Source organism: Oryctolagus cuniculus, chromosome 13, assembly GCF_051225735.1.
Source record: "Oryctolagus cuniculus isolate XC-2025 breed Fujian yellow rabbit chromosome 13, ASM5122573v1, whole genome shotgun sequence".
NCBI lineage: Eukaryota > Metazoa > Chordata > Mammalia > Lagomorpha > Leporidae > Oryctolagus > Oryctolagus cuniculus.
In genome coordinates, this window is record NC_142879.1 from 71,116,105 (window position 1) to 71,140,242 (window position 24,138).

Here is a 24,138-nt window from a genome sequence, read left to right on the forward strand (position 1 = left end):
GCCCTGGGCACCTGGCTTCCCCCTAGGACTCAGAAGCACGGTTGGGAAATGCTGCTTTCCCATCTCCCCCTCTGGGGGGAACCTCTGCAGACGCCGCGGCGGACGACCCAACAACTGCAGTGGAGAATCTGGTTCTGGGAACGCGTGTCAACGCGGGGGTCGGGAAAGACAGGCAGGGAGGAGGGCAGAGCACCCACCAACGCACCCGTTTCTCCCAGGGAATGCCTCCTCTTTTCCTCCCAGGCTCCGCAGCACCTCCAGGAACCCCTGCAAAACGGGCAGCTCCCAGAGCACGGGCGCGAGGAAGCAGCGCTCCCGCCCGTCGCCTGGGAGAGAATAAACTTGAACTTGAGACGCACGCAGCCCCTGCCTGCCTCCCTGACTCTCTCAGCCTCCCTACCTATCATTCCGAGGCGCCCCAAAACAAAACAAAAACCAAAACTCCGGGGCAGAAAGGGAACGGCCGCTGAGCCGAGCCGAGCCGCGCACGCCGCGGAGCAGCCGTGCCACCGACTTCGGATCCTGTGTGCTTCCTGGAGACGCAGCTCTCAGCCAGCACGGGACTGAACCGGGCCCGGGGCTGGAGGGCGGGAGGGAGGAAAAACCGCCTGAACGGCCACTCGCGCGGACTCTCCGCGGAGACCCGCACCCGGGGAAACGCAGGGGCACGCAGGTGAGGCTCTGCCCACACGTGACCCCGGGCACTGCGAAACGCGCCCCTCCTGGACCGCGCGTGGCCGTGCACAAAGTCTCGCCGACACCGAGTACGTGCAGACGCGGATCCCGCACCGACACCCGACCAGGGGGCGGTAGGTGGGGGTGGGGGCCTCGAGGACCCCAACGCCGAGGTTCCCTGCCAACACCGGGCGCCCGTGCATACGGCGAGGGAACGCGCGCAGCCAGTGCCCGGCGACCGCCCCCGAGCTCGGCCCACGAGCACGCGTGGGGCGAGGGCGGCGGCGGCGGCAGGGGAAGCGCAAAGTCGGCCGCCCGCGTGGGCTGTTCTCAGAAAGCCCGGCGCTCCCCGCCCCCACCCGCGGGGGAGGGGGCGTGCAAACCCGCACCCGAGGCTCGGCGGGGCCGACACTGAGACCCAGAGCACGCGGCGTGGGCGGCCGCCTCCGCCCTCCTCCCGGCCCGCGCTCCCGGCCCCCCACTCACGTTCCGAGGGTCTCCTTGAACTCGAAGATCTTCTTGATGTCTTCGGCTTGCTTCTTCCAGGACGAGCTGCTCTCGCCGTTCTCCCGGGCCATGGCAGACGAGCGCGGCGCGGAGGGCGGGCCGGGGGCGCGCTGGGGAGGGGGCGCCGGGGGCGCGGCGCGGGGGATGCGGGGCGCGGGGCCGCGGCGGCGCTTCCTCTTGTGCTGTTTCCTCTTTCGCTCTCGCCGCCGCCGCGCTCCCTCCCGGCTCGGCTCAGACTTCCTGCCGCCGCCGCTCGCAGGCTCCTGTGCCACCGCCTGCCAGCCTCACTTTCTGCTACTTTCTTGCCTCCCTCCCGCTCCCTCCGCGCCGCCCGCCCCGCTCTCCCCCCCCCACCCCACACCCCGCCCGCCTCCCGCGGGCTCCCCGCCTCCCTCGCGGCCGCCCTCGGGGATGTCCCGCTCCACACTCCCTGGGAGCGCCGAGCCCTGGGCGCGCGGGGGCGCCGCGCGCAGCGGCCGGGAGGGCAGGTGCGGGGTGCGCGCGCGCGCGCGCGGGAGAGCCCCAGCCCCTTAGGGGGGAGCTTTATTAGGAAGTCGAGACTCGAGCGGGGGTGGGGGGTGGGGGCTCCAGGGCTTTCCCTCCTCGGGCGGGAGGGGGCGCTTCTGCGTGGCGCTGAGATGCGCCGCGCGCGCGGGGGTGGGGGTGCGCGGCTGCGGGATGCGGGGCGCCCTCCCCGTGCGCGGGGTAGGGGGGTGGCGGCCCCGGGCGGCGAGGCGGGGGCCTGTTGTTATGGCGACGGGCGGCGGCCGGGATGGAGGCGGCCGTGGGCGTGGACTCGGGCCCCGCGGCGGGCGCTCCCAAAGCCGGTCGGTCCCCTCCCGGCTCCGCGGCTGGAGCTAATTCGCATTGCACCAAAATCGGCCTCCTGACAATTGCGGGACGCCGAGGAGAGCGGCTGGGGGTGGGCGCGAGCGGGACCCGCAGCCACCGCCTCGTGGCCCCCTGGGGCAAGCAAAAACTCGGCGTGGGTATTCGGGGGCTGCGCGGAGAGGGGGATGCGGGGACGGCCTGGGCGGGCCTGGCTGCCACTCCCGGCTTCTCGGTCTCTCCGCCCAGCACTGCGGCGTCGGCCGGAACCCGGGACTTGGCGGAGAGCGAGCCTCCTGGCCGCACCTCTCCTGCGAGGGCTGCCGCTCCGTAGCCACCCGCTGCTGGCTGCGCTGGCTGCCCGGGTGGCGGAGCGTGGCATCTGGAAACATCCCACCCCAAAGACTCCCCTCGGGCCTGGCTCCTCGGAGGTGTGCTTGGGCCTAAGCTGGCATCCACCTGTCAGAGGGCGGCCCGCGTGCGCGCTCCGTGGGCGCCAACCTGCGGGGACTACCTGCAGATGGGAAAACGTTTCCTCTGTGTCAGGACTTCCCCGCCCTTAGGGGCCCTTCAGCTGAGTTGGGTAAACAGCCCTGTTTCTTGATTGGGAACACCTGTCCCATTTTCCCAGGCCTGTTCCAATTTCACTGTCAAAGGAAAAAAAAAAAAAAAAAAAAAAAACCTCCCTGAAAGGGGAAATGTGTTGAGTGCATCCAGCGCTTTCTGTGTAACTCTGGCTTGCTGGCTGCAGGCCTGCCGCCCTCCCTCCAGACCCTTCCCTGACCCCAAGGAGGTCAGAAGGCAGCCTGGCCTCCCCATCCACCCCCTCTTTCTTTTTTAAGGATTGATTTATATATTTGAGAGGTAGGGTTACAGAGAGGGGGAGAGACAGAAGAGTCTTCCACACTCCAGGAGCTTCTGGGTCTCCCCGGGGGACTGCAAGGGCCCAAGCAATTGGAGAGAGTTGGATGGGAAGAGGAGCAGCCAGGACTCAAACCAGCGCCCCAGGTGGAGGCTTAACCAACTACGCCACAGCACCAGCCACCCTCCCGACACCACCCCACCTCATTGTTACTGTCCATCCTTCAGAGACCCTGAGCTTTGGGCTCTCCAAGCACAGGAGCAGCCACCACACCTACCTGCCGATTAGAAACCCAGACTACATCAGCAGACCCGATGTCCAAGAGGGGCGGAGAGCAGAGTTCCGCAGGAGCTTCTCTCCAGGTTGTGACACGTGACCCAAGGCAGAGGCAAACCTGGTATCACCTTCAGTAAGGACTGGGATCTTTCCTGGGTGGCCAGGGTCAGGTGGAAGGAGCTGCAGGCACCAGAGCGGGAGCCTCTGCAGTCCCCACTGACACTCTGCATGCTACCAGTAGCATCTGTTCTTTGCTTCTCCTTGCCATCTTCCTACTTGATTCCCTTCTCCTATCACCTTCTCCATCCTCATCCTGTTCTACTTTGCCCTTGCTCTTCTGCCCAAGGAAGAGCCTTCAGAGCCCATGAACAATTCTCAGCGTCTGCCCTTACCCCCAGAGCTGGAGAAGTGTTCATGCATGGGTGTGCCTGCCTGCCTGCCTGCCTCTCTGGTCATCTCTTCTTCCTCCCGAAGGCAGGCCATTTCAGAGGAGCGGTGAAGGGGACGATGGCACCCCTGGCTCAGCAGCTGTGACTGCTCCTCCTAGGCTGGCAGCTCCACACCAGCAAGGAACTTGGTGATTCTTCACCACCGTCTCCCCAGCACCTGGCACGGTAACGTACATGTGCTAACTGATCCCTGTATGTGTTGGATGGAGAAAAAAAAATGAAATAGCATGCAGGCCCACTTTTTCATATGTGTTGTTCTGAAGGACAAGGAACTTTCTCTTTTTTAAGATTTATTTTATTTATTTGAAAGATGGAGTTACAGAGAGAGGTAGAGACAGAGAGAGAGAGAGGTCTTCTATCTGCTCGTTCACTCCCCAGATGGCCGCAACAACTGGATCTGTGCCAATCCAAAGCCAGGAGCCAGGAGCTTCTTCTGGGTCTCCCATTTGGATGAGTGCAGGGTCCCAAAGACTTAAGCCATCTTCTGCTTTCCCAGGTGCATTAGTAGGGAGCTGGATCAGAAGAGGAGCAGCTGGGACTCGAACCTGTGCCTGTATGGGTTGCCAGTGCCACAGGCAGAGGCTCAGCCTACTACACCACGACGCCAGCCCCAGGAGACAAACTTAATGGAGACTCCTCCCACCCCTACCCCTACCCCCATCTCTCAAAAAAAGGAGTTAGAAATCCAAAGACAAATTCAGTCTGACTCGACTTAATATCATTTCTCCCTTACTGGACATCATGGGAAATAAAAGCTCTTGGTCCTGGAAATGGCAATAAAAAACCAAGACCCTCCTTGTCCCTAAGAATGGCTAAGCCTCAGCCCTCTGAACTTCCTACCTCTATTTGCTGTTCTCTGGGGTAACTGGCCACTCCCCGCAGCTCACTATGTTTTTCTAGAGAGACAGGTGACAACTGTCAAATTCTGCTTGCTTTCCACCCTTCACTCAGTCATCAGTACACGAATGTCCATCATTCAGAAGCTCAACTGTTGCACTGCAGTGAGCTGTGACACACAGTCTGGATGACTGGAATGGAGGGCCTAAGTCTTTATATTTCCTTAAGGCCCTTACAACTGGAAACCTGGGCCGGCACTTTGGTGTAGTGGTAAAGCCACTACCTGCAGTGCCGGCATCTCATATGGGCACCAGTTCAAGTCCCGGCTGCTCTACTTCCTATCCAGTTCTCCACTATGGCCTGGGAAAGCAGTAGAAGGGCCAACACCTTGGGCCCCTGCACCCGTGTGAGGAAGCAGCGCTGTCAATAAGCCATCATCAGAGTCACGAATTTCAGCCCCATCAAACTCTTCTGCAGCCACCCTTCCTGCTAACAGCTCAGGCTTCTGCGGCTGGGTTCAGGCCTGGAGCAATGGCATGGGGGAAGTAAGCACTATCTAAAGTAAATGCTCAGTACATTTGCAAATGTCTGGATTTTTACCTCTATTCCGCCTATCACATACAAAGCAGCAAGGCAGGAAGGCAAGCAGGTGTGGCAGAAAAATCAGAAGCCAGAGGACCCAGCTCAACCCCCAGATCCGCCACTGAGTTTGTCTAAGGCCTGTGACCTACCTCGGCACTTACGATACAGGTTGTAGAAGGGGGGAATGCGCATAAACCAATAGGGTGATTTTTTGGGCCTCCCAAATTGGTTTATGCATACAATGAAAAGCTTGTCCAGAAGTGTTACTATGTCCAAAAACTAAACTCTTTAGCCAGAAATATATGGACCAAAAAACTTTTAAATGAAAGAGGTTGCTTTGTTTTTAATTTTCTTTGATTTATTTTATTTGAAAGGCAGAGAGAGAGAGAGCGGGCACGCTTGCGCGAGCACACTCCCATCATTAATTCAATCCCCAAATGACCACAACAACCAGGGCAGGGCCAGTCTGAAGCCAGGAGCCTGGAATTCAATCAGGGTCTCCCACATGGGCAGCAGGGACCCAAATGCTTGAGCCATCACCTGCTGCCTCCCAGGGTGTGCATTAGCCAGAAGCTGGAATCAGAAGCACAGTTCAAACTCCAAAGTGAGATACTGATGTCCCAAACAGAATTTGAACCACTGTGCCCACCCCCTAATCCAAATACTTTATTAGGTGACCTCATAAAGGTACATCCTCTGCATAAAAGGTGGTAACATCTCACTAAGAAGAATTGCAAGGGGAAAGGATTTTCATGTTAAAACTTGGGCGTCATCAGGCCGGCGCCGTGGCTCACTAGGCTAATCCTCCGCCTGCGGCGCCGGCTCCCCGGGTTCTAGTCCCGGTCAGGGCGCCGGATTCTGTCCCGGTTGCCCCTCTTCCAGGCCAGCTCTCTGCTGTGGCCAGGGAGTGCAGTGGAGGATGGCCCAGGTGCTTGGGCCCTGTACCAGCATGGGAGACCAGGAGGAAGCACCTGGCTCCTGGCTTCAGATCGGTGCAGCGCGCCGGCCATGGCAGCCACTTGGGGGGTGAACCAACAGAAGGAAGACCCTTCTCTGTCTCACTGTCTAACTCTGCCTGTCAAAAAAAAAAAAAAAAAAAAAAACCTTGGTTGTCATCATTTCCATTAAATGGATCATCTGACAACATTTAGTGAGGGACCTCCTGTCACAAATGCTGTATAACAGTCAGCATCTCAAGTTCTCTACTTAGCTCCTAGAAACAGAAGAGAGTTGCTGGGGCGCGTTGCCTGTGTCCTGTGATGAACAGAAGCTGTTGGCAGCGTCCACTAGGATAACACTGAAGAAAAGCATCACTGAATGAGGAATCACACGAAACAGCTACCTCTGCAAAAAGCATTCTGTCATCCAGATGATAGGCCGGAGGGTAATTGAGCAGGCTAGTTTCAAGCCTCTATTGGAAGAGGTCAAGAACAAAAGAACCTTCCATCACAAGCCTGTGACATAAAGAAGATGGCCTGAGCAGAGACGAGCAGAGAGCCTGAGAGCTGCCTGAGGTCCACTCCTTAACTCCAACTCTGGCAAAGCTGCCATCATGAAAGGACCCATCTGGTGCAAAACCTTTACAACCCAACGACAAAAATAGAAAAACAAGGCCGATAGGTATTTGGCCCTGGCAGTTAAGATGCTCAAGTCCCACCCACATCGGAGTTCAGGGGTTCAACGCCTGGCTCTGGCTTGCTACCCGTGAAGACACTGGGAGCCAACGGTGGGGGCTACAGTGGTTAGGTTCCTGCCACCCCCATGAGAGACCTGTTTTGCCTTCCTGCTGTTGTCCTTAGCCTTGGCCTGGCCCAGTCCCAGCCTTTGCAGACATTCCAGGAGTGAACTGGCAAATGGGAGCTCGCTCTCCCTGTCTTCCTCTCTCTGTATTTTTCCCTCTCTCCCTCTCCTTCTCAATAAATAGGCAATCTTTTAAGAAAGACAGAAAATTAGCATTTTTTAAAAGGGAGAAAAGAAATGGGAAAATGAGTGGCAGTATACAATCAATACAAGAAAATATTTCCCTGGCACAATTCCATCCTGCGTGGCTGCTCTCTGGCAGTAAAGATGTGTCTCCATCGCCTTTCTCTCCTGCCTAACTCCATGACACTGCCCCCACGGAGCAGTCGGCAGACATGAACATGAACCCCTGAGTTCCACTGTAAACCAACACCTGCCGACGATGATCACTTTAAGGCAGATGATGCTGAACATGAGCACCAGCTACCTTTAAGAAACATATAGGGCCTGGTACAAGTGCACATTGTCAAAGCAGAGGCAATGAATTACAAAGGCAGCCCAATCAAAGTAACACTGCAAACTTTGAAAATGCTGGCATAGCCAGCAGTTTCCTTGGGGAGCTCCAAAACAACACCTTGCATGGTCTTTTTTATTTATTTATTTATTTTTTTTTTTTTTTTGGACAGGCAGAGTGGACAGTGAGAGAGAGAGACAGAGAGAAAGGTCTTCCTTTTTGCCGTTGGTTCACCCTCCAATGGCTGCCGCGGCCGGCGCACTGCAGCCGGCGCATCACGCTGATCCGAAGCCAGGAGCCAGGTGCTTCTCTTGGTCTTCCATGGGGTGCAGGGCCCATCCTCCATTGCCCTCCCAGGCCACAGCAGAGAGCTGGCCCAGAAGAGGGGCAACCGGGACAGAATCTGGTGCCCCGACCAGGACTAGAACCCGGTGTGCTGGCACCGCAGGCAGAGGATTAGCCTATTGAGCCACAGCGCCGGCCTTGCATGGTCTTAAGGCTAAAATCTGGTCAGGGTGTGGGCATGTAGGTGGACAGCACTAAGTGGCAGTGGAGAAAGGTACAGAGTGATCAGATGGAGTGCTCTTTAAAAAAAAGATCTATTTATTTATTTGAAAGGCAGAGAAGCAGAGGCAGAGAGAGAGAGAATGAGATATCTTTCAACTGCTAGTTCACTCCCCAACTGGCCGCAAAGGCCGGAGCTGTGCCCATCCGCAGCCAGGAGCCAGGAGCTTCTTCCGGGTGCTGTATGGGGGTGCAGAGGCCCAAGGACTTGGGCCACCTTCCACTGCCTTCCCAGGCCACAGCAGAGGTGGATCAGAAGCGGAGCAGCTGGGACTCCAACCGGCGCTCATATGGGATGCCGGCACTGAGGCGGCGGTCTTAAGAGAGAACACTTTAGTATACCTGGACATCAGCCTGCCCCTGCAAGTGGTAGCCAGTCACCACAGAAAAATAACAAGTAAAACTTGCTGGGCCTGAAGATGATGATGATGGGCGTGATGATGAAGAAACTGAAGAGAAAGGTCCAGTGAAGAAATAAGGTACTCCAGCCAAAAATGCACAAAAATCAAGCCAGAATCCAAGAGAGTCAAGCCATTAACACCAAGATGAAAAGGTCAAGAAACCTTCAAATGAAAACCCACAACAATCCCAAGACAACAAAAGAACCCAGCTCTGCAGAGGACTCTCAAAGCAAAAATGCTAGCAAGCACAGAAAAAGGTGGTCCTCGTCCCAGAATGGAAGCCAAGTTCATCGGTTATGGAAGAATTGCTTCTGGGTGATCGCACAGAAGGAAGCCATGCAAGATCTGCAATGGTAGAGGGAGTCCCTTTAGATTCTTTTTTTTTTTTTTTTTTTTTTTTTTTTTTTTTTTTTTGACAGGCAGAGTGGACAGTGAGAGAGAGACAGAGAGGAAGGTCTTCCTTTTTCCGTTGGTTCACCCCTCAATGGCCGCTGTGGCTGGCGCACCGCGCTGATCCGAAGCCAGGAGCCAGGTGCTTCTCCTGGTCTCCCATGGGGTGCAGGACCCAAGCACTTGGGCCATCCTCCACTGCACTCCCGGGCCACAGCACAGAGCTGGCCTGGAAGAGGGGCAACCGGGACAGAATCCGGCGCCCCGACCGGGACTAGAACCCGGTGTGCCGGCATTGCAAGGTGGAGGATTAGCCTAGTGAGCCACAGCGCCAGCCCCCTTTAGTTTCTAAAGAGTGGGTTACCATGTCCTGGGAGTGAGCATTTAGCAGTTAAGACTTCCACATCCCAAGTAGGAGTACCTGGCTCTGATTCCTGACTCCAGCTCTTGCCTCCACCTTTCTGCTAACGCAGACTCTGGGGACCATCAGTGATGCTGCAGGAAACCGAGTGTTGTGTTATACCCACCACCTGCAACACTGGCGTCCCATACGGGTGCCTCCTCCAATCGAGGCTGCTCCACTTCTGATCCAGCTCCCTGCTAATGGCCTGGGAAAGCAGCGGAAGATGGCCCAAGTGCTTGGGGCTGTGTCACCCATGTGGGAGACCCAGATGAGGCCCCTGGCTCCTGGCTTTGGCCTGGCCTAACAATGGTCTTAGTGGCCATCTGGTTTGTGAATCAGTAGATGAAGATCTCTTTCCCTCTTTCACTCCTTCTCTCTTTGTAACTCTGACTTCAAATAATAAATCTAAAAAAAAAAAAAAAGGCATTGGGTTCCTGCCACACACATGGGAGACTTGGAATGAGTTTCAAGCTCTGGTGTCAGCCTCAGCTCAGTTGTTGGGGGCAGGTGGGGAGCAAACCGAGTAGATGGACACTGTTTGTGCGTCTGTGTGTGTGTGTGTGCCTCTTGAGCAAGTAATTTTTAGAAGGTTTTGCTGGAATAGCTGCTATCTGGCTGTCCTTGTCATAATGCAGAGTGAGAACTTTTCCTTCCAGGTTTGATACATATTACCCAGTTTGTACTGCCAAGAAAATATTGACTAAAATGCCTGTTTAATTTTTAAAGATGGAATTCTGCCCCTTTGGTTAGTTTCAAGTCTACATGCAATATAGGGTGTAGTAGTGGTAGTGTTCACACATGGACATGTGGGGGAGATTTAAAAAAACATGTGAAATAAACTCAGGATCTTAACAAAGAACAAGAGAAAAGAAATTTTTTGCTATAGAATAAATAAAATTGGGGTTTAAATGTCAAAATTCTTTAACTTAAAATAGTTATTGTATTAAATAAGAATTTAAAACAGAGAAAAAAGTTCCTTGGGGAAGAAAGCACAATGAAATAGAAGGAGATAAAACACGACCCAGAATTTCTTAAGAAAGAAAGAATATCAGGAAAAAAATAAAATGGCCAGAGGCAGCATAGCAGTGACAGGTGACAGCACTACCTGTGACACTGGCATCTCATATGGGTGTCAATTCATGTCCCTGTTGCTCCACTTCTGATCCAGCTCCCTGCTAATGTGCCTGGGAAAGCAGTAGAAGATGGCCCAAGTCCTTGGGCCCCTGCGCTCATTGGGGGACTCAGAAGGAGTTCCTGGCTCCTGGCTCCTGGCTTCAGCTCTGGCCGTTGTGGCCATCTGGAGAATGAACCAGCAGATGGAAGATCTCTTTCTCTGTCCTCATATCTCTTTCTCTCTTTCTCTCTCTCTCTCTCTCTCTCTCTCTCTCTCTGACTTTCAAAAAAAAATAAATCTTTAAAAATAAATAGCCATAGATATAAAGACCATATGGGGAAAAAATTTTAAGACTACTTTGGAAATGGCATAAGGAAAACTGGTAGACTGGTAGGCATTTGCACGGCAGTGGAGATGGCCCTTGGGGCACCTGTGTGTCATATTGGAGGCCTGGGTGCAAGGCCTGGCTCTGCCTTCAGTTCCAGCTTCCAGATAACACGCACCCTGGGAGGTGGCAGATGATGGCTGAAGTCGCTGACTCCCTGCTTCCCATATCTGACTCCTGGATTCAGCCTGGCCCTGCCCTGGCTGTTGCAAGGCATTTGAGGAGTAAGCCATCGGATGGGAGACCTCCGTTTCTGCCTCCCTCCCTCTATGTGTGTGTGTTGGGACGGTGTGTGTATGTGTGTGTGTGTGTGTGTGTGTCATATGTCTTTCAAATAAAAAGAAAAATAATTTTTAAAAAAAAATGTTGCAAGGGACAGAGAGGATCAATCATGACTAGTAGGGAAAAATAAAATGAAAATGAACAAGGAGTATCTAGAAAATTTAACAAGATACCTAGGAAGTTCAATCTATACATAAATGATATCCCTTACAAATAGACTGAAATAATGGAACAAAAAATATTTAAAAGTGCTATTCAAGTAAATTTTCTGCAAATGAAGGAAACTGGAATTCTGCAAACTGAAGATTCCATCCTATTACCAGGAAATATATGGCTAACCAATAGCAAGATATCAATGTCCTAGGAAAACTATCTATGTCCAAAGAAATAATCCTGTTTCTATGGAAAACAATATCATGTTATATATAGTGGAAAAAAACAGATCTGCCTGTCACAGACTTCTTTATTGTCATGGCTGATGGTAGAAGGCACTGGCTATAAAGTCCCCAAAGACAGAAACTGTAATATTACTACAAATAGCAAACATTTACCAAGTTCATGGTATGCGTCAGGTCTTGTGCTAAGTGCTTGACCTGTTTTTATGTATTACTCTGCACATCCAACCTATCCGGTCCCTAACATCACTATTCCCAGACAAGACTTGGAAACTAAGCAACTTCTGCAGGTGTCACCCCAGGGAGTGCATTACACCTGAGCTGCCCCGTGCGGGAGCTATGCCCTTGACTGTATCACACCATAATGCCACTGTCAAAGTGTGTTCAAATCAAGGACATCAGGCAAACGCTGAGAAGCCATCACTAGATAAAGGAGAAATGGACGTGCAGTAGTCAAACCACAGCCAATGTCACCACAACATAAAAATAATCTTTTCAATTGAAAAAAAAAAAAAGAGCTCAAAACCAAAATGAGATCACAAAATTATTTTATTTTATTTTATTTTATTGACAGGCAGAGTGGACAGTGAGAGAGACAAAGTTCTTCCTTTTCCGTTGGTTCACCCCCCAATGGCCACTGCGGCTGGCGCACCGCGCTGATCCGAAGCCAGGAGCCAGGTGCTTCTCCTGGTCTCCCATGTGGGTGCAGGGCCAAAGGACTTGGGCCATCCTCCACTGCACTCCCGGGCCACAGCTGAGAGCTGGACAGGAAGAGGAGCGACCCGGACAGAATCCAGCGCCCCAACCAGGACTAGAACCTGGTGTGCCAGCGCCGCAGGCAGAGGATTAGCCTAGTGAGCCGCGGCACCGGCCACAAAATGGTTTTTTTATTATCCAAACTAATTTTTTATTTTTTTTTTCAAACCTCAAAAGACTTTGAATGGGCACACCCCTTTGGATCTTTACGTATAGGACACTAACCTGTATCTTTCTACTTTGGGCTAAAAAGCAGTATAAACCTTGCCTGACTTCTTCCCAGGCCTGAAATTTTCTGCTTCTATGGCTGACACTGAAACACAATCTTGTCAGTTCACATTAGAATTTAGAGTTGTTTTTTTTTTTTTTTTTTTACAGGCAGAGTGGACAGTGAGAGAGAGAGAGAGAGAGAGAGAAAGGTCTTCCTTTGCCGTTGGTTCACCCTCCAATGACCGCCGCGGCCGGCACGCTGCGGCCAGCACACAGCACTGATCCGAAGGCAGGAGCCAGGTGCTTATCCTGGTCTCCCATGGGGTGCAGGGCCCAAGTGCTTGGGCCGTCCTCCACTGCACTCCCGAGCCACAGCAGAGAGCTGGCCTGGAAGAGGGACAACCGGGACAGAATCCGGCGCCCCGACCGGGACTAGAACCCGGTGTGCTGGCGCCGCTAGGCGGAGGATTAGCCTAGTGAGCCACAGCGCCGGCCAGAGTCTATTCTTAACAACTCACTGAGATGCACTAGCCAATATACATAGAAACATTTATAAAATTAAGGACACTACAACAATAAAAACGGTACCCCTTATGCAGAAAATTATCCCTGAGCATAAGTGGGGCAACCCTGACTTTCTACCCTGAACTAGATTTTTACTTCTTCTGTACCAGGCATCATTTAGAGTCTGATGGCGCTGTGTTAGGACTGAGGGGGCTAGTCCAAACACAGAGGGATGGGTATTTGATGACAAAGCACAAATGCACCCATAAAAATGAAGGGTGCTTCAACATAGCAGAGTCAGGCTTAAACAAACACAATGCCCCCCCCCCAAAAAAAAAAACTGAAGGTTTTCTTTTCTTGGTTTTAATTCTTTTAAATTAAGATTTGTTTCTTTGAGAGAGAGAGAGATTCCATCAGCTGGTTCATGCCCCCAATGGCTACAATGACTACAACAGGGCCAGGCAGACACCAGGAGCCCAGAACTCCATCCTAACTCTCCTGTGTGGGTCGCAGGAACCCAAGTCCTTGGGCCATCTTCTTTTATTTCCCAGGTGTGTCAGCAGGGTGCTGGGCCTGGAACCAGCACTCCAGTATGGGATGCTGTTACAAGCACCACAACATCAGCTGCCTGGAAAGAATTTCTCCACATTTTTTCTCTCTTCTCCACCCCCACTTTTTTTTTTTTTTTTTAGTTATTTCCTATAAAAAGGTGTAATTATCAAAAGACAGGAATCAGATGTCAAGACATTCTTTCTGTTTTAGCTGTTTGAACTATAGACAAAGTTGAAGCAAGAAAAGAAGGTGGCCAGCACCGCGGCCCAATAGGCTAATCCTCCACCTGCGGCGCCAGCACCAGGTTCTAGTCCAGGTCGGAGTGCTGGATTCTGTCCCAGTTGCTCCTCTTCCAGGCCAGCTCTCTGCTGTGGCCCGGGAAGGCAGTGGAGGATGGCCCAAGTGCTTGGGCCCTGCACCCGCATGGGAGACCAGATGGAAGAACCTGGCTCCTGGTTTCAGATTGGCGCAGCACGCTGGCCATAGCGGCCATTTGGGGGTTGAACCAATGGAAAAAGGAAGACCTTTCTCTCTGTCGCTCTCTCTCTCTCTCTCTCTCTCTCTCTGTAACTCTGCCTGTCGAAAGAAAGAAAGAAAGAAAGAAAGAAAGAAAGAAAGAAAGAAAGAAAGGGAGAGAGAAAGAAAGAAAGAGAGAGAGAAAGGAAGAAAGAAAGAGAAAGAAAGAAAGAAAGAAAGGAAGAAAGAAAGAGAAAGAAAGAAAGAGAAAGAAAGAAAGAAAGAAAGAAAGAAAGAAAGAAAGGAAGGAAGGAAGGAAGGAAGGAAGAGAAAGAAAGGGAGAGAGATAAAGAAAGAAAGAAAGGGAGAGAGAGAGAAAATATGGCAATGCTAACCAAGAGTTTCCAATATTTGGCAAATGACTAGTGGGGGTATGTCTAGGGGCATGGGGACTATGAACCCTAACACTGCTGGCCTCCACTGGGTCCCTCAGTCTCCTGAGTGCTGACATTTCTCTGATAGACACTTGTTGCACTTGTACTTGACACGGTTGGTACAGAAGTGAATGAAGCGCGGTTGCTGCCCATGAGCGCTCTGGCCCCTAAATGAGCAAGGCAGATAGGTAAATAGACAGCAAGAATAAAACGCGGTGAAGGCTCTGAGGGAGGCTCGCCCTGGGAAGAGCAAGAAAGCACAGATTTGCTCCTGGAGCTTCAGATGGGGCTTTGTGGGAAACAGACCTCATACGCAGGCCTGCAAGTGTCAGTCAACATTGGCAAATGGGGAAGGTGGGCGAGTGTAGGTTTTACACAGAAGAAAAAGTACGTGCAAAGATTCTAAAAAAATCAAAGCAAAATGTCATTGGAATAGTCTAGGCATTCTCTCAATCTCCAAATCTCTCTCTTTCTCTCTTTTTTTTAGATTTACTTATTTATTTGAAAGTAAGAGAGGGAGAGAGAGAGCGCACTTCCACCAGCTGGTTCAACCTCCAAATGACTACAAACACCAGGACTGGGCCAGGTTATAGCCAGGAACCAAGAACTCCATCTAGGCCTCCCACATGGGTTGTAGAGCCCAAGTACTTGGGTCATCTTTCACCGAATTCCCAGCCACATTAGCAGGGAGCTGGGTCAGAAGCAGAGCAGCCAGGACTCAAACCTGCACTCCAATATGAGATGCCAGCATTGCAAGCGATAGCTTAACACACTTCAATATCCAAATCTTAATACCTTATAAAAATAAAAATTCCTCTCTCACATCCATTGTTAATTGGTAGGGGCCCCGCTGGCAGAGGAGCTACCATCTTGAACTTTGCTAGTTGCTGTGGCAGAGGGAACTCAGCCCAAGTCTTGCACCTGCAATTCATGGCTGCGTACTGGAAATGATACACTTCCCTTCCACTCACGAGTGGCATAGCCCCACCCAGCTATAAGGGACCAGGCAGTACAATCCTAGTATGTGTCCAGAAGGTAGAGAGCAAGAAAGATTTGGCAAACAGCACTAATGACCGTCACAAAGCTGCCACATGAGGCTATGGGCTCAGGAAGTGATGTGGTGTGGTGCAGGGTTGGAGTGAAGTGAGCAAGAGGGGAAGAAGCAGAAGTGGCTGGGGAGAGCTTGAACGACTTATTTGTGAAAGGTTCCAGTATTCTTCCTTTGGACTGAAAAAGTAAAAATTCTATTCAGTGCTTCAATGAGTGTTCAATAGTCGGGGTTGGAAATCTAGCAGGGGCCGGCGCTGTGGCGCAGCGGGTTAAGCTGCCGCCTGCAACACCAGCATCCCATATGGATGCCGGATCACTTCCCGGATGCTCCACTTCTGATCCAGCTCCCTTCTCATGGCCTGGGAAAAGCAGCAGAAGATGGCCCACGTGCTCAGACCCCTGCCATTCATGTGGGAGACCCAGATGAAGCTCCTGGCTCATGGCTTCCACCTGGCCCAGCCCTGACTGTTATGGCCATCTGGGGAGTGAATCAGCAGATGGAAAACATCTCTCTCTCTCTCTCTCTCTCTCTCTCTCTCTCTCTCTCTCTCTCTCTCCCCCCCCTCCCTTTTCTCTGTAACTCTGACATTCAAATAAATAAATAAATCTAAGACAGAAAAAAGAAAAAGAAGACCTAGCAACACCCCACCCTGTATTTCAGCAACGGCTCTGTCACCCATGGGAAGTGCGTGGGCTTCTGGTTACTTTCCTAACCCTCCTGGGCTACAGCCTTAACACCAGACAACACCGTACACCCCTGAAGGAATTTGGATCAGCAGCCCCAGAGAAAACTGCAACACTGCTTCCTATACCGTGCTTCAGACAGTAGTAATGGATTTCCATTTCCAGTCATTAAGGAATCTCGGAGTCTGGGGTGAAGTCCTGAGAATGTGCCAGAGAGAATCTAATTAGCCAGGGTCTGGAAGGCAGCCTCCCTGTTGGGACATCCCTATGGGCCTTGGAGTCTCAGGGATGCTCAGCGTCAGCTCATGAATTGTCACTGCCTTTGATAGAGCTGTGCCGCTGAAACGCGCTATTGGTGAGTGGGCGCCAACAGCATGCACTAGTGACTGCAGACGAGCTGATGCGGGAAACCAGCCAAAAAGCTTGGCTGCCTCAGTCTGGCTGGCGAGAGCTGTTTGCTTGTTCAGGCTTCTGCCTTAGGGCTACAGCAAGACAGCTGAGGGGATGCGAGAGAGGTGGCTTCTTTTCTTTATCGCGACTTCCTAAAAGGCATTTTCCTGTGTCCCAGGATTTGGACTGTGAATACAGGATACAAACCAGAGCAAGGCATCGCATACGGTCAAGGACCCAAGGTCTCATCTGACATCCAACTCACTGACTTCAGGCATTTTTCTGCAATTGGGGATAACATATGGAGATGGATGAATTACATCTGCAAGGCACTGGGGACTTCTCAGAAGAAAAGCAGCAGATAAACATAAGGTATTAATAGTATGCATCTTTTTTTTTAATAGCTGTCACATCTGGCTCTTTGCTTTTTCGCCTGGATTATAAAATGAATGGCTTCAAAAGAAAATATATCCTATTAAAAACACAGCCACCCACAAGACTTCCACTAGATGGGTGCATTTTATTTCACATGTAAATAGTCTTGGTGTCTTATTTCTGGAAGGGGTTTTCTGGCAGAAAAAAAAGTCTATCAATTTGCAAGATTCTCTCAATATATTATTCCCCAAGATTACCTTCATGTTGCAGGCAGTAACTCTTTTTTTTTTAAAGATTTATTTATTTATTTGAAAGGCAGAGTTAGAGAGAAAGAGAGAGGTCTTCCATATGCTGGTTCACTCCCCAGATGGCCACAACGGCTGGAGCTGAGCCAATCCAAAGCCAGGAGCCAGGACCCAAGAGCTTCTTCTGGGTCTCCCACATAGGTGCAGGGGCCCAAGGACTTGGGCCATCTTCTACTATTTTCCCAGGCCGTAGCAGAGAGCTGGATCAGAAGTGGAACAGCCAGAACTCGAACTGGCACCCACATGGGATGGTGGCACTGCAGGTGCTGGCTTTACCCAGTACGCCACAGCGCTGGCCCTACAGTAACTCTTATTAACCAAAACTTTTAGAATCTATCACTGGAGGGGCTGATGTGGCACAGCAAGTCAAACCACTGTTTGCAACACCAGCATCCTATGCCAGAGCGTTGGTTCAAGTCCTAGCTGCTCCACTTCTGATACAGTTTCCTGCTAATGTGCCTGGGAAAGCAGCAGATGGTGCTGCATGTGCTTGGGCCCCTGCCACCCAGTCCTGGAAGGAGTTCCTGGCTCCTGGTTTCAGCCTGGCCCAACTATGACTGCTGAAGGCATTTAGGGAGTGAACCAGCGGCTAAAAGAGCACTCTCTCTGTCTCTTCCTCTCTCTGTCACTTCATCTTTTGAATAAATAAATCTTTTTTTAAATCTATCACTGAAAATAAATACTAATTTTCCTATTTAAACCATACACCTATAAATGAAAGCTGATATTTTTATAACGGTAAATGACGTGATTTCTACATATGTAGACACTTGGCCTAGGGGTTAATATGCCCACATCCCACATTGGAGTGCCCAAGTTCAAGGCCCACCTCTGCTCCTGACTCCAGCCTCACCCAGCCTTGGCTGTGGCAGACATCTGGGGCGTATACTAGCAGACGAGAGCCCACTCCCCGTCTCTCTCTTTACCCCCAGCTGTCAGATAAAGATGTATATGTACACGTGTGTCTGTGTGTGTGCTCACATTCAAGCTGACAGAGTACTACCGTTGGTTCTTCTGCTTCTCCAAAAGTAGAGCAAAGGCAAGGGCGAAATATCCACCCAAAACACACCACGTGAGGGAGCAAAAATCCAAGTGTGTGCTTCTCAGCATTCCTGCTTTTTTCCAAAACTCACCAATGGAGGTGTCTCTGGAGTCTACACCTCAGGTGGATGTAAGCCAGTCTGTGGGATTATTGACTGCTAGCTACACCCATGACAAGGGATCACTGGCCTTAACCTGTCACATGGAAGAAAGGTGGCTACTGCTGCCTGCGACCCCAGCGTCCCAAATGGGTGCCAGTTACTGTTCCAGCTGCTGCTCCACTTCCAGTCCAGCTCCTTACTCATGGCCTGGGAAAAGCAGTGGAAATGGCCCAAGTGTTTACACCCTTGCCATCTACGTATGGGACCCAGATGAAGCTCCTGGCTCCTGGCTTCACATTGAGTCAGCCTCAGCTGCTGCAACCATCCAAGGAGTGAACCAGCCAGCAGATGGAAGATTCTCTCCCTCTCTCTCTCTCTCTCTCTCTCTCCTTCTTTCAGTATTTCTTTAAAACAAATAAATCTTTTGAAAGATTACCATGTGAAAGATTACCATGTGAAAGATTACATTTTTTTTCAAAGGATGAAATCCAAATGGCCTACAGACACATGAAAAGATGCTCAGGATCTCTAACCGTCAGGGAAATGCAAATCAAAACCACAGTGAGGTTTCACCTCCCCCCGGTACAATGGTTATCATCCAAAAGTCAAAGAATGACAAACACTGGCCAGGAAGTAGGAGGAAAAGTACCTTAATCCGCTGTTGGTGGCACTGTAATTCAGTTCAGCCATTGTGGAAGGCAGTGTGGAGATTCCTGAAATCGGAAAACAGACCTACCACATGATGCAATCATTCCACTCGTGGGAATTTACCCAAAGGAAAGGAAATCAGTACCCCCATGTTTATAGCAGCTCACCACGACAGCTGAGATGTGGAATCAACAAAGGTGTCCATCAACTAATGACTGAATAAAAAATTGGGATACACACACACACACACACACACATATATATACATACACACACACACATATATATATGAAGGAATATTCCTCAGCCATAAAAAAAGAATGAAATCCTGCCTTTCACAACAAAATCAGTGCAACTGGAGACCATTATGCTTAGTGAAATCAGCCAGCCCCACAAAGACAAGTATCATATGTGTTCTTGATTCATTGTAACTGACATACAGAGTACCAAAAAAATGTAATGTCTATGAATGGAATGAATATTTTGGGATTATTGTTTATAGCCCTGTCTACATGCTTGAGCACCAGGGGTTTTTCTACTTACTACTTGTTGAATTCTTTACATAGTGGAGGGTTAAACTTGTGATTATCAAGAAAAGTAAAGTAAATCATTGTCAAAATTAAAATAAGGGGCTGGCATTGTGGTGTAGCGGGTAATCCCATATGGACACTGGTTCGAGTCCCAGCTGCTCCACTTCCAGTCCAGCTCTCTGCTATGGCCTGGGAAAGCAGTAGAAGATGGCCCAAGTCCTTGGGCCCCTGCACCTGCATGGGAGACCCAGAAGAAGCTCCTGGCTCCTGGCTTCGGATCAGCTCAGCTCCAGCCATTGCGGCCATCTGGGGAGTGAACCAGCAGATGGAAGACCTCTCTCTCTCTCTCTCTCTGCTTCTCTGTATAACTCTGACTTTCAAGTAAATAAATAAATAAATCTTTAAAAAAAATTAAAAGAAAAGTAAGAATGGAAGGAGGATGGAGGGCAGGATAGAAAATATCATTATGCTGTTCAAATTATATATATGAAACTTGTTCCCCTTACATAAATTTTAAAAAACTTGTTTTTAATTACCAGCCTTTCCAAGAGGTTTTCTCCTAATTACAACTGCACAGAAACTAAGGAACAAGAACAGTGAAAGCTTTGGCCTGTTGCCTTCCCAAGCCTTCTCCCTGGAAAGGCCCAGGGTTCCCAATGGCCAGCATCTCCCCAGTCCCCTGAAGGTTACCAGATCTGTTTCCCGCTGCTCCAGCCAGAAACAACACTGGAAGTGGGTTTATTTTTACCCCAGGCTTTGTCATTTATCATTACTGAAAATCTGAGAGACAGGTTTTGGCTGAGGATCCTGCAGAATACTGAGGATCTCCGTGCAGAATGTGGTCCTCCGTCTGCCGCATTTGTCTTGTTTCGAGGGGGCTTTCTTCTTCTCCCTGCCAATGTTCCTCACGAACAAGGATTCTTGTGTGCAAAACAAGAAACGTGCTCTCGGTCAGGTGCCTAGGGCGCTTGTGATGACCTTGTGAAGCAGCACTGTGACGTCATGCCTTCTTTCACAGAAACAATCATGGAAACTTGGTTGACTTGATTGAACCAGAGCAGGGGAAGAGTACTGAAGTTTGGTTTGAAGATTTACTTATTTGACAAGCAGAGAGAGAGAGAGAGAGAGAGAGAGATTCCATCTACTGATTTTACTACCCAAATGACCACAACAGTTGGCTTTGGACTAGGCCAAAGCCAAGGGGCCAGGAATTCCATCCAGGTTTCCCACGAAGATGGGAGGCACCCAAGCACGTGGGCCATCTTCCGCTGCCTTCTCAGGTGCATTAGCAGGAAACTAGATTGGAAGTAGAGCAACTGGGACTCAAACCAGTGATCCAATTAGGGATGCCTGCTTTGCAAATGGAGGTTTCACCTGCTGGGTCAGAATGCCGGCCCTCAATTAATATATCTTTTTTTTTTCAGATTTATTTATTTATCTGAAAGTCTGAGTTACACAGAGAGAGAGAGAGATTGAGAGAGAGAGAGAGGTCTTCCATCTGCTGCTTCACTCCCCAGATGACCCCAACGGCCGGAGCTGTGCCGATCCGAAGCCAGGAGCCAGGAGCCAGGAGCTTCTTCCGGGTCTCCACGTGGGTACAGGGGCCCAAGGACTTGGGCCATCTTCTATTGCTTTCCCAGCTCACAGTAGAGAGCTGAATCGGAAGTGGAGCAGCTGGGTCTCGAACCGGTGCCCATATGGGATGCCGGCGCTTCAGGCCAGGGCGTTAACCCACTGTGCCACAGTGCCGGTCCCAATTAATATATATTTTAATTCTACTTTTGCATGAAGTTTTGAGGTGCCCTCATGCAGTGATATTCTATTGGTTCTGTTTCTCTAGCGAACCCTGAGTAATCCAGGATCTTTGGGGAGAAACCATCCTTGGGGTAACCATCCTTGACTAAAGGTCAATATAATACTTTTACATTATATCACAAATCTCATCCACAAACCCTGACCACAAAACCTAGGTTTCTGACATCTGTAACACTCATTCTAGACATAAGCTCTAAAGCCAAATGTGGTTTCAGAATACCCCAGAGAAAGGTCACGGCCTGTATCGCAACCCTGTCTGGTCCAGACAATGGCACTGGAGGCAGAGTCATGGGGACGAGGTTCTGTCCCGCCATCGGTGTGGGAAAGTGCCGTGATCATGTCTCACCGTACAGGCACGGAGCCCGTTACCTTTGGCTGTGTGCCCCCTGCTGAGCAGCCACAGGGGCGTTTCCAGCTCTCCCGTGCACTGACCCCTTACGTACCGGCCGACAGCAGGGCTGCACACGCGGTGCCTCTCCCCACTTTAAGTCACCAGGCAACTAAAACCCGAGAAGCTGGTGTGTGGTTCTGGTTTGGAATCCGGGCAGCCCTCAACGACGGTCAGTTGAACTCAGAACTCCGCCACTGCTGTGCGATCCCTGAGGTTCATCAGATGTCACCTGCGTTTCTAAGCACAAGGCTCCAATTGCTTCCTCCTTACCTCACCACTGCATTTCACAGAAGCAATTGGAACGCAATGATTCTCCTCCAGCTACGTACACAGCAGGTCAGCGGGGGATTTTCCTCTGCTCCGGGCTGACTCAGCTCCTCCCCTCCCCCACCTCGCCACGGTTGCCTCCAGGAGGCCACGCTTCCAGGTTTTCTGGTTTCAAAATAAATTGGCAGAAATCTGAAGTGAAGCCAATACCGCCCTCCTGCCCGCAGGCAACTGGGTCCCAGTGGGAGGTCTCTTAGCAACCAGGCTCAAATCAAATATTTGGGCGTCTGGACACACTCTGATTGGAATGAGATCATGAACAAAAACTTTGCTCTTCCCTCAACCCAGCTACCCGATGAAAAGATGCTGAACCCCTGCGCTGCCTCCCTGCGCCGGATGACCCGTGACTCACAGGGAATGTCCAGGCGGAGACAGCCCCACAGCAAAGCAGCTCCATCCCAAACTGGCAGGCCCGAGAGCCTGCTTCTATTTCTGGCTTCATCTGGATCCTCAGACAAGACACTCCAACTTTCTTATTGCCGTGCCTACGTACAGCCCAACGTTTCAATGCAATGCAATCAGACCCTTCTGCAGGGGCGTCTTTCCAGAAATCAGACGGTGCACAGATTCACCGGAACATGTGCTCCGGGTGCAGGTTAGAAGCTAAGGAGGGTGAGTGCGAGTCCAGCGTACTCTGCTCATCCATCTGCCATCTCGCTCTTCCCTCCACCTTCCCTGCAGGTGGCGAGGAGCAAATGAGAGAGAGAACAGGGCAGACAGGTGCCAGCCGAGAGCAGTTTCACATCTGTTACTTTCCAACCTCAAACCCCAGGTTCTACCTATTCCTGTACACTCAAGAAAAAACCACAGCAAACTTGGCTTCGGTTGGTCATTCTAACCGACATTCTGCTATATGAGGGAAACTTTATCTCAGCATTCGAATCTATAAAAGGGGGCTTCTACGTTGTGGTCTCCAGATCTCATGAGAGATGAGTTAGTCCATGGCTGCCACCCCTTGGCCCAGCGTGCTCAGCCTCAGGCCTCTGTCTGCCCGTTTGAGTTACTGATGGAATCACCCCGTTTGCCACAGGAGTTGCTTATTTCCATGTGCCCAGATGTCTAACCTTTGGAGGGAGCCCCCAAAGGGGGCTTGTACCCCACCTGTCACCTTACCCAGCACCCTGCAGGCAAACATTGCTATTCCCTAAGTAAACACTTAATGAATTTAATTAATACCTAAACCACGTGGAAATGTCTTCCTTCAATGGCGGTGAAAAATCTGAGAACAGAAACTCTAGTAAATTAGATGCCATTGGTTTGCCTCTAGTTTTGCCTCTCTTGCTTTGAGGCCTTGGGCAAGCTGAGTCATTTCTCTCAGTCTCAGTTTGCTGATATGGAAAATGGAAAATAATAATAACACACACTTCAGCAGATTGTTTAAAGAACATTAGATGCCGGCACCGCGGCTCACTAGGCTAATCCTCCGCCTGCAGTGCCAGCACTCCGGGTTCTAATCCCGGTTGGGGCGCCGGATTCTGTCCCGGTTGCTCCTCTTCCAATCCAGCTCTCTGCTGTGGCCCAGGAAGGCAGTGGAGGATGGCCCAAGTGCTTGGGCCCTGCACCCGCATGGGAGATCAGGAGGAAGCACCTGGCTCCTGGCTTCAGATAGGTGCAGCGCGGTGCCCCTAGTGGCCATTTGGGAGTTTGGGTGGTGAACCAACAGAAGGCAGACCTTTCTCTCTCTCTCTCTCTCTCTCTCTCTCTCTCTCTCTCTCTCTCTCTCTCACTGTCTAACTCTGCCTGTCAAAAAAAAAAAAGAACATTAGACAATGTATGAATGAAAAGCATCTTGCACTATGAAAGTCAATCAGTACTAGCTATCACCATTGTCATGATTTTTTTCAACTTCGAAAAATGGAATCATTTAATCACTTTTGTTCATTCGAGCACTAAACAAAAGTGCACCTGAGTTACTTTTTAAAAAAAAAGTTTATTAATTTTGAAAGGCAGAGCAACAGAAAGACACACACACACACACACAGATCTTTCATCTGGTGGTTCACTAAATGACCACAACAGCCAAGGCAGAGCCTGGCTGAAGCCAGGAGCCAGAAACTCCATCCAGGTCTCCCACATGGGTGGCAGGGACCCAAATATTTGGACCATTTTCCACTGCTTTCCTAGGTACATTAACAGGAAATTGGATCAGAAACAGATAAGCCGGGACTTGAACTGGTGCTCTGATATGTGATGCCAGCATTGCGGTGACAGCTTAACCCTCTGTGCCACAACATCAGCCCCTTGGGTTCCTTAGTTATTCTGATGACAAAACCATTGTAATTCTTTATCTAAAAAGCTGCACAAGAGTATGGAATGAGTCAGCACTTAGTTTCCATGACTCAAGGTAAAGTACCTTGTCATTTTT

At 50.7% G+C, this 24,138-nt stretch overlaps 1 protein-coding gene and 1 long non-coding RNA gene across 5 annotated transcripts in view; one reads left to right on the forward strand and one right to left on the reverse strand.

The window, feature by feature from the left end:
• The window catches only part of CAMK1D (calcium/calmodulin dependent protein kinase ID), a 458,904-nt gene extending 457,234 nt beyond the window's left edge, over positions 1–1,670 (reverse strand). Inside the window, exon 1 of one of the 3 annotated variants that reach the window (XM_051821552.3) lies at positions 1,162–1,670. In XM_051821552.3, coding sequence (XP_051677512.1) covers positions 1,162–1,253 — 92 coding nt within the window. In that variant the 5' untranslated portion in view covers positions 1,254–1,670. The remainder of the gene's footprint in view (positions 1–1,161) is intronic. The other 2 variants (XM_051821553.3, XM_051821551.3) reach the window with 2 other exon arrangements.
• Positions 535–23,039, forward strand: LOC138845004 (uncharacterized). 2 transcript variants are annotated; one of them, XR_011381569.2, is made up of 3 exons: positions 535–673; positions 16,419–16,612; positions 22,062–23,039. It is a non-coding gene; the product is annotated as an uncharacterized LOC138845004 (long non-coding RNA). The 2 variants fall into 2 exon arrangements; XR_011381570.2 differs by having other exon boundaries at positions 673–809.
• Positions 23,040–24,138: the final 1,099 nt, after the last annotated feature.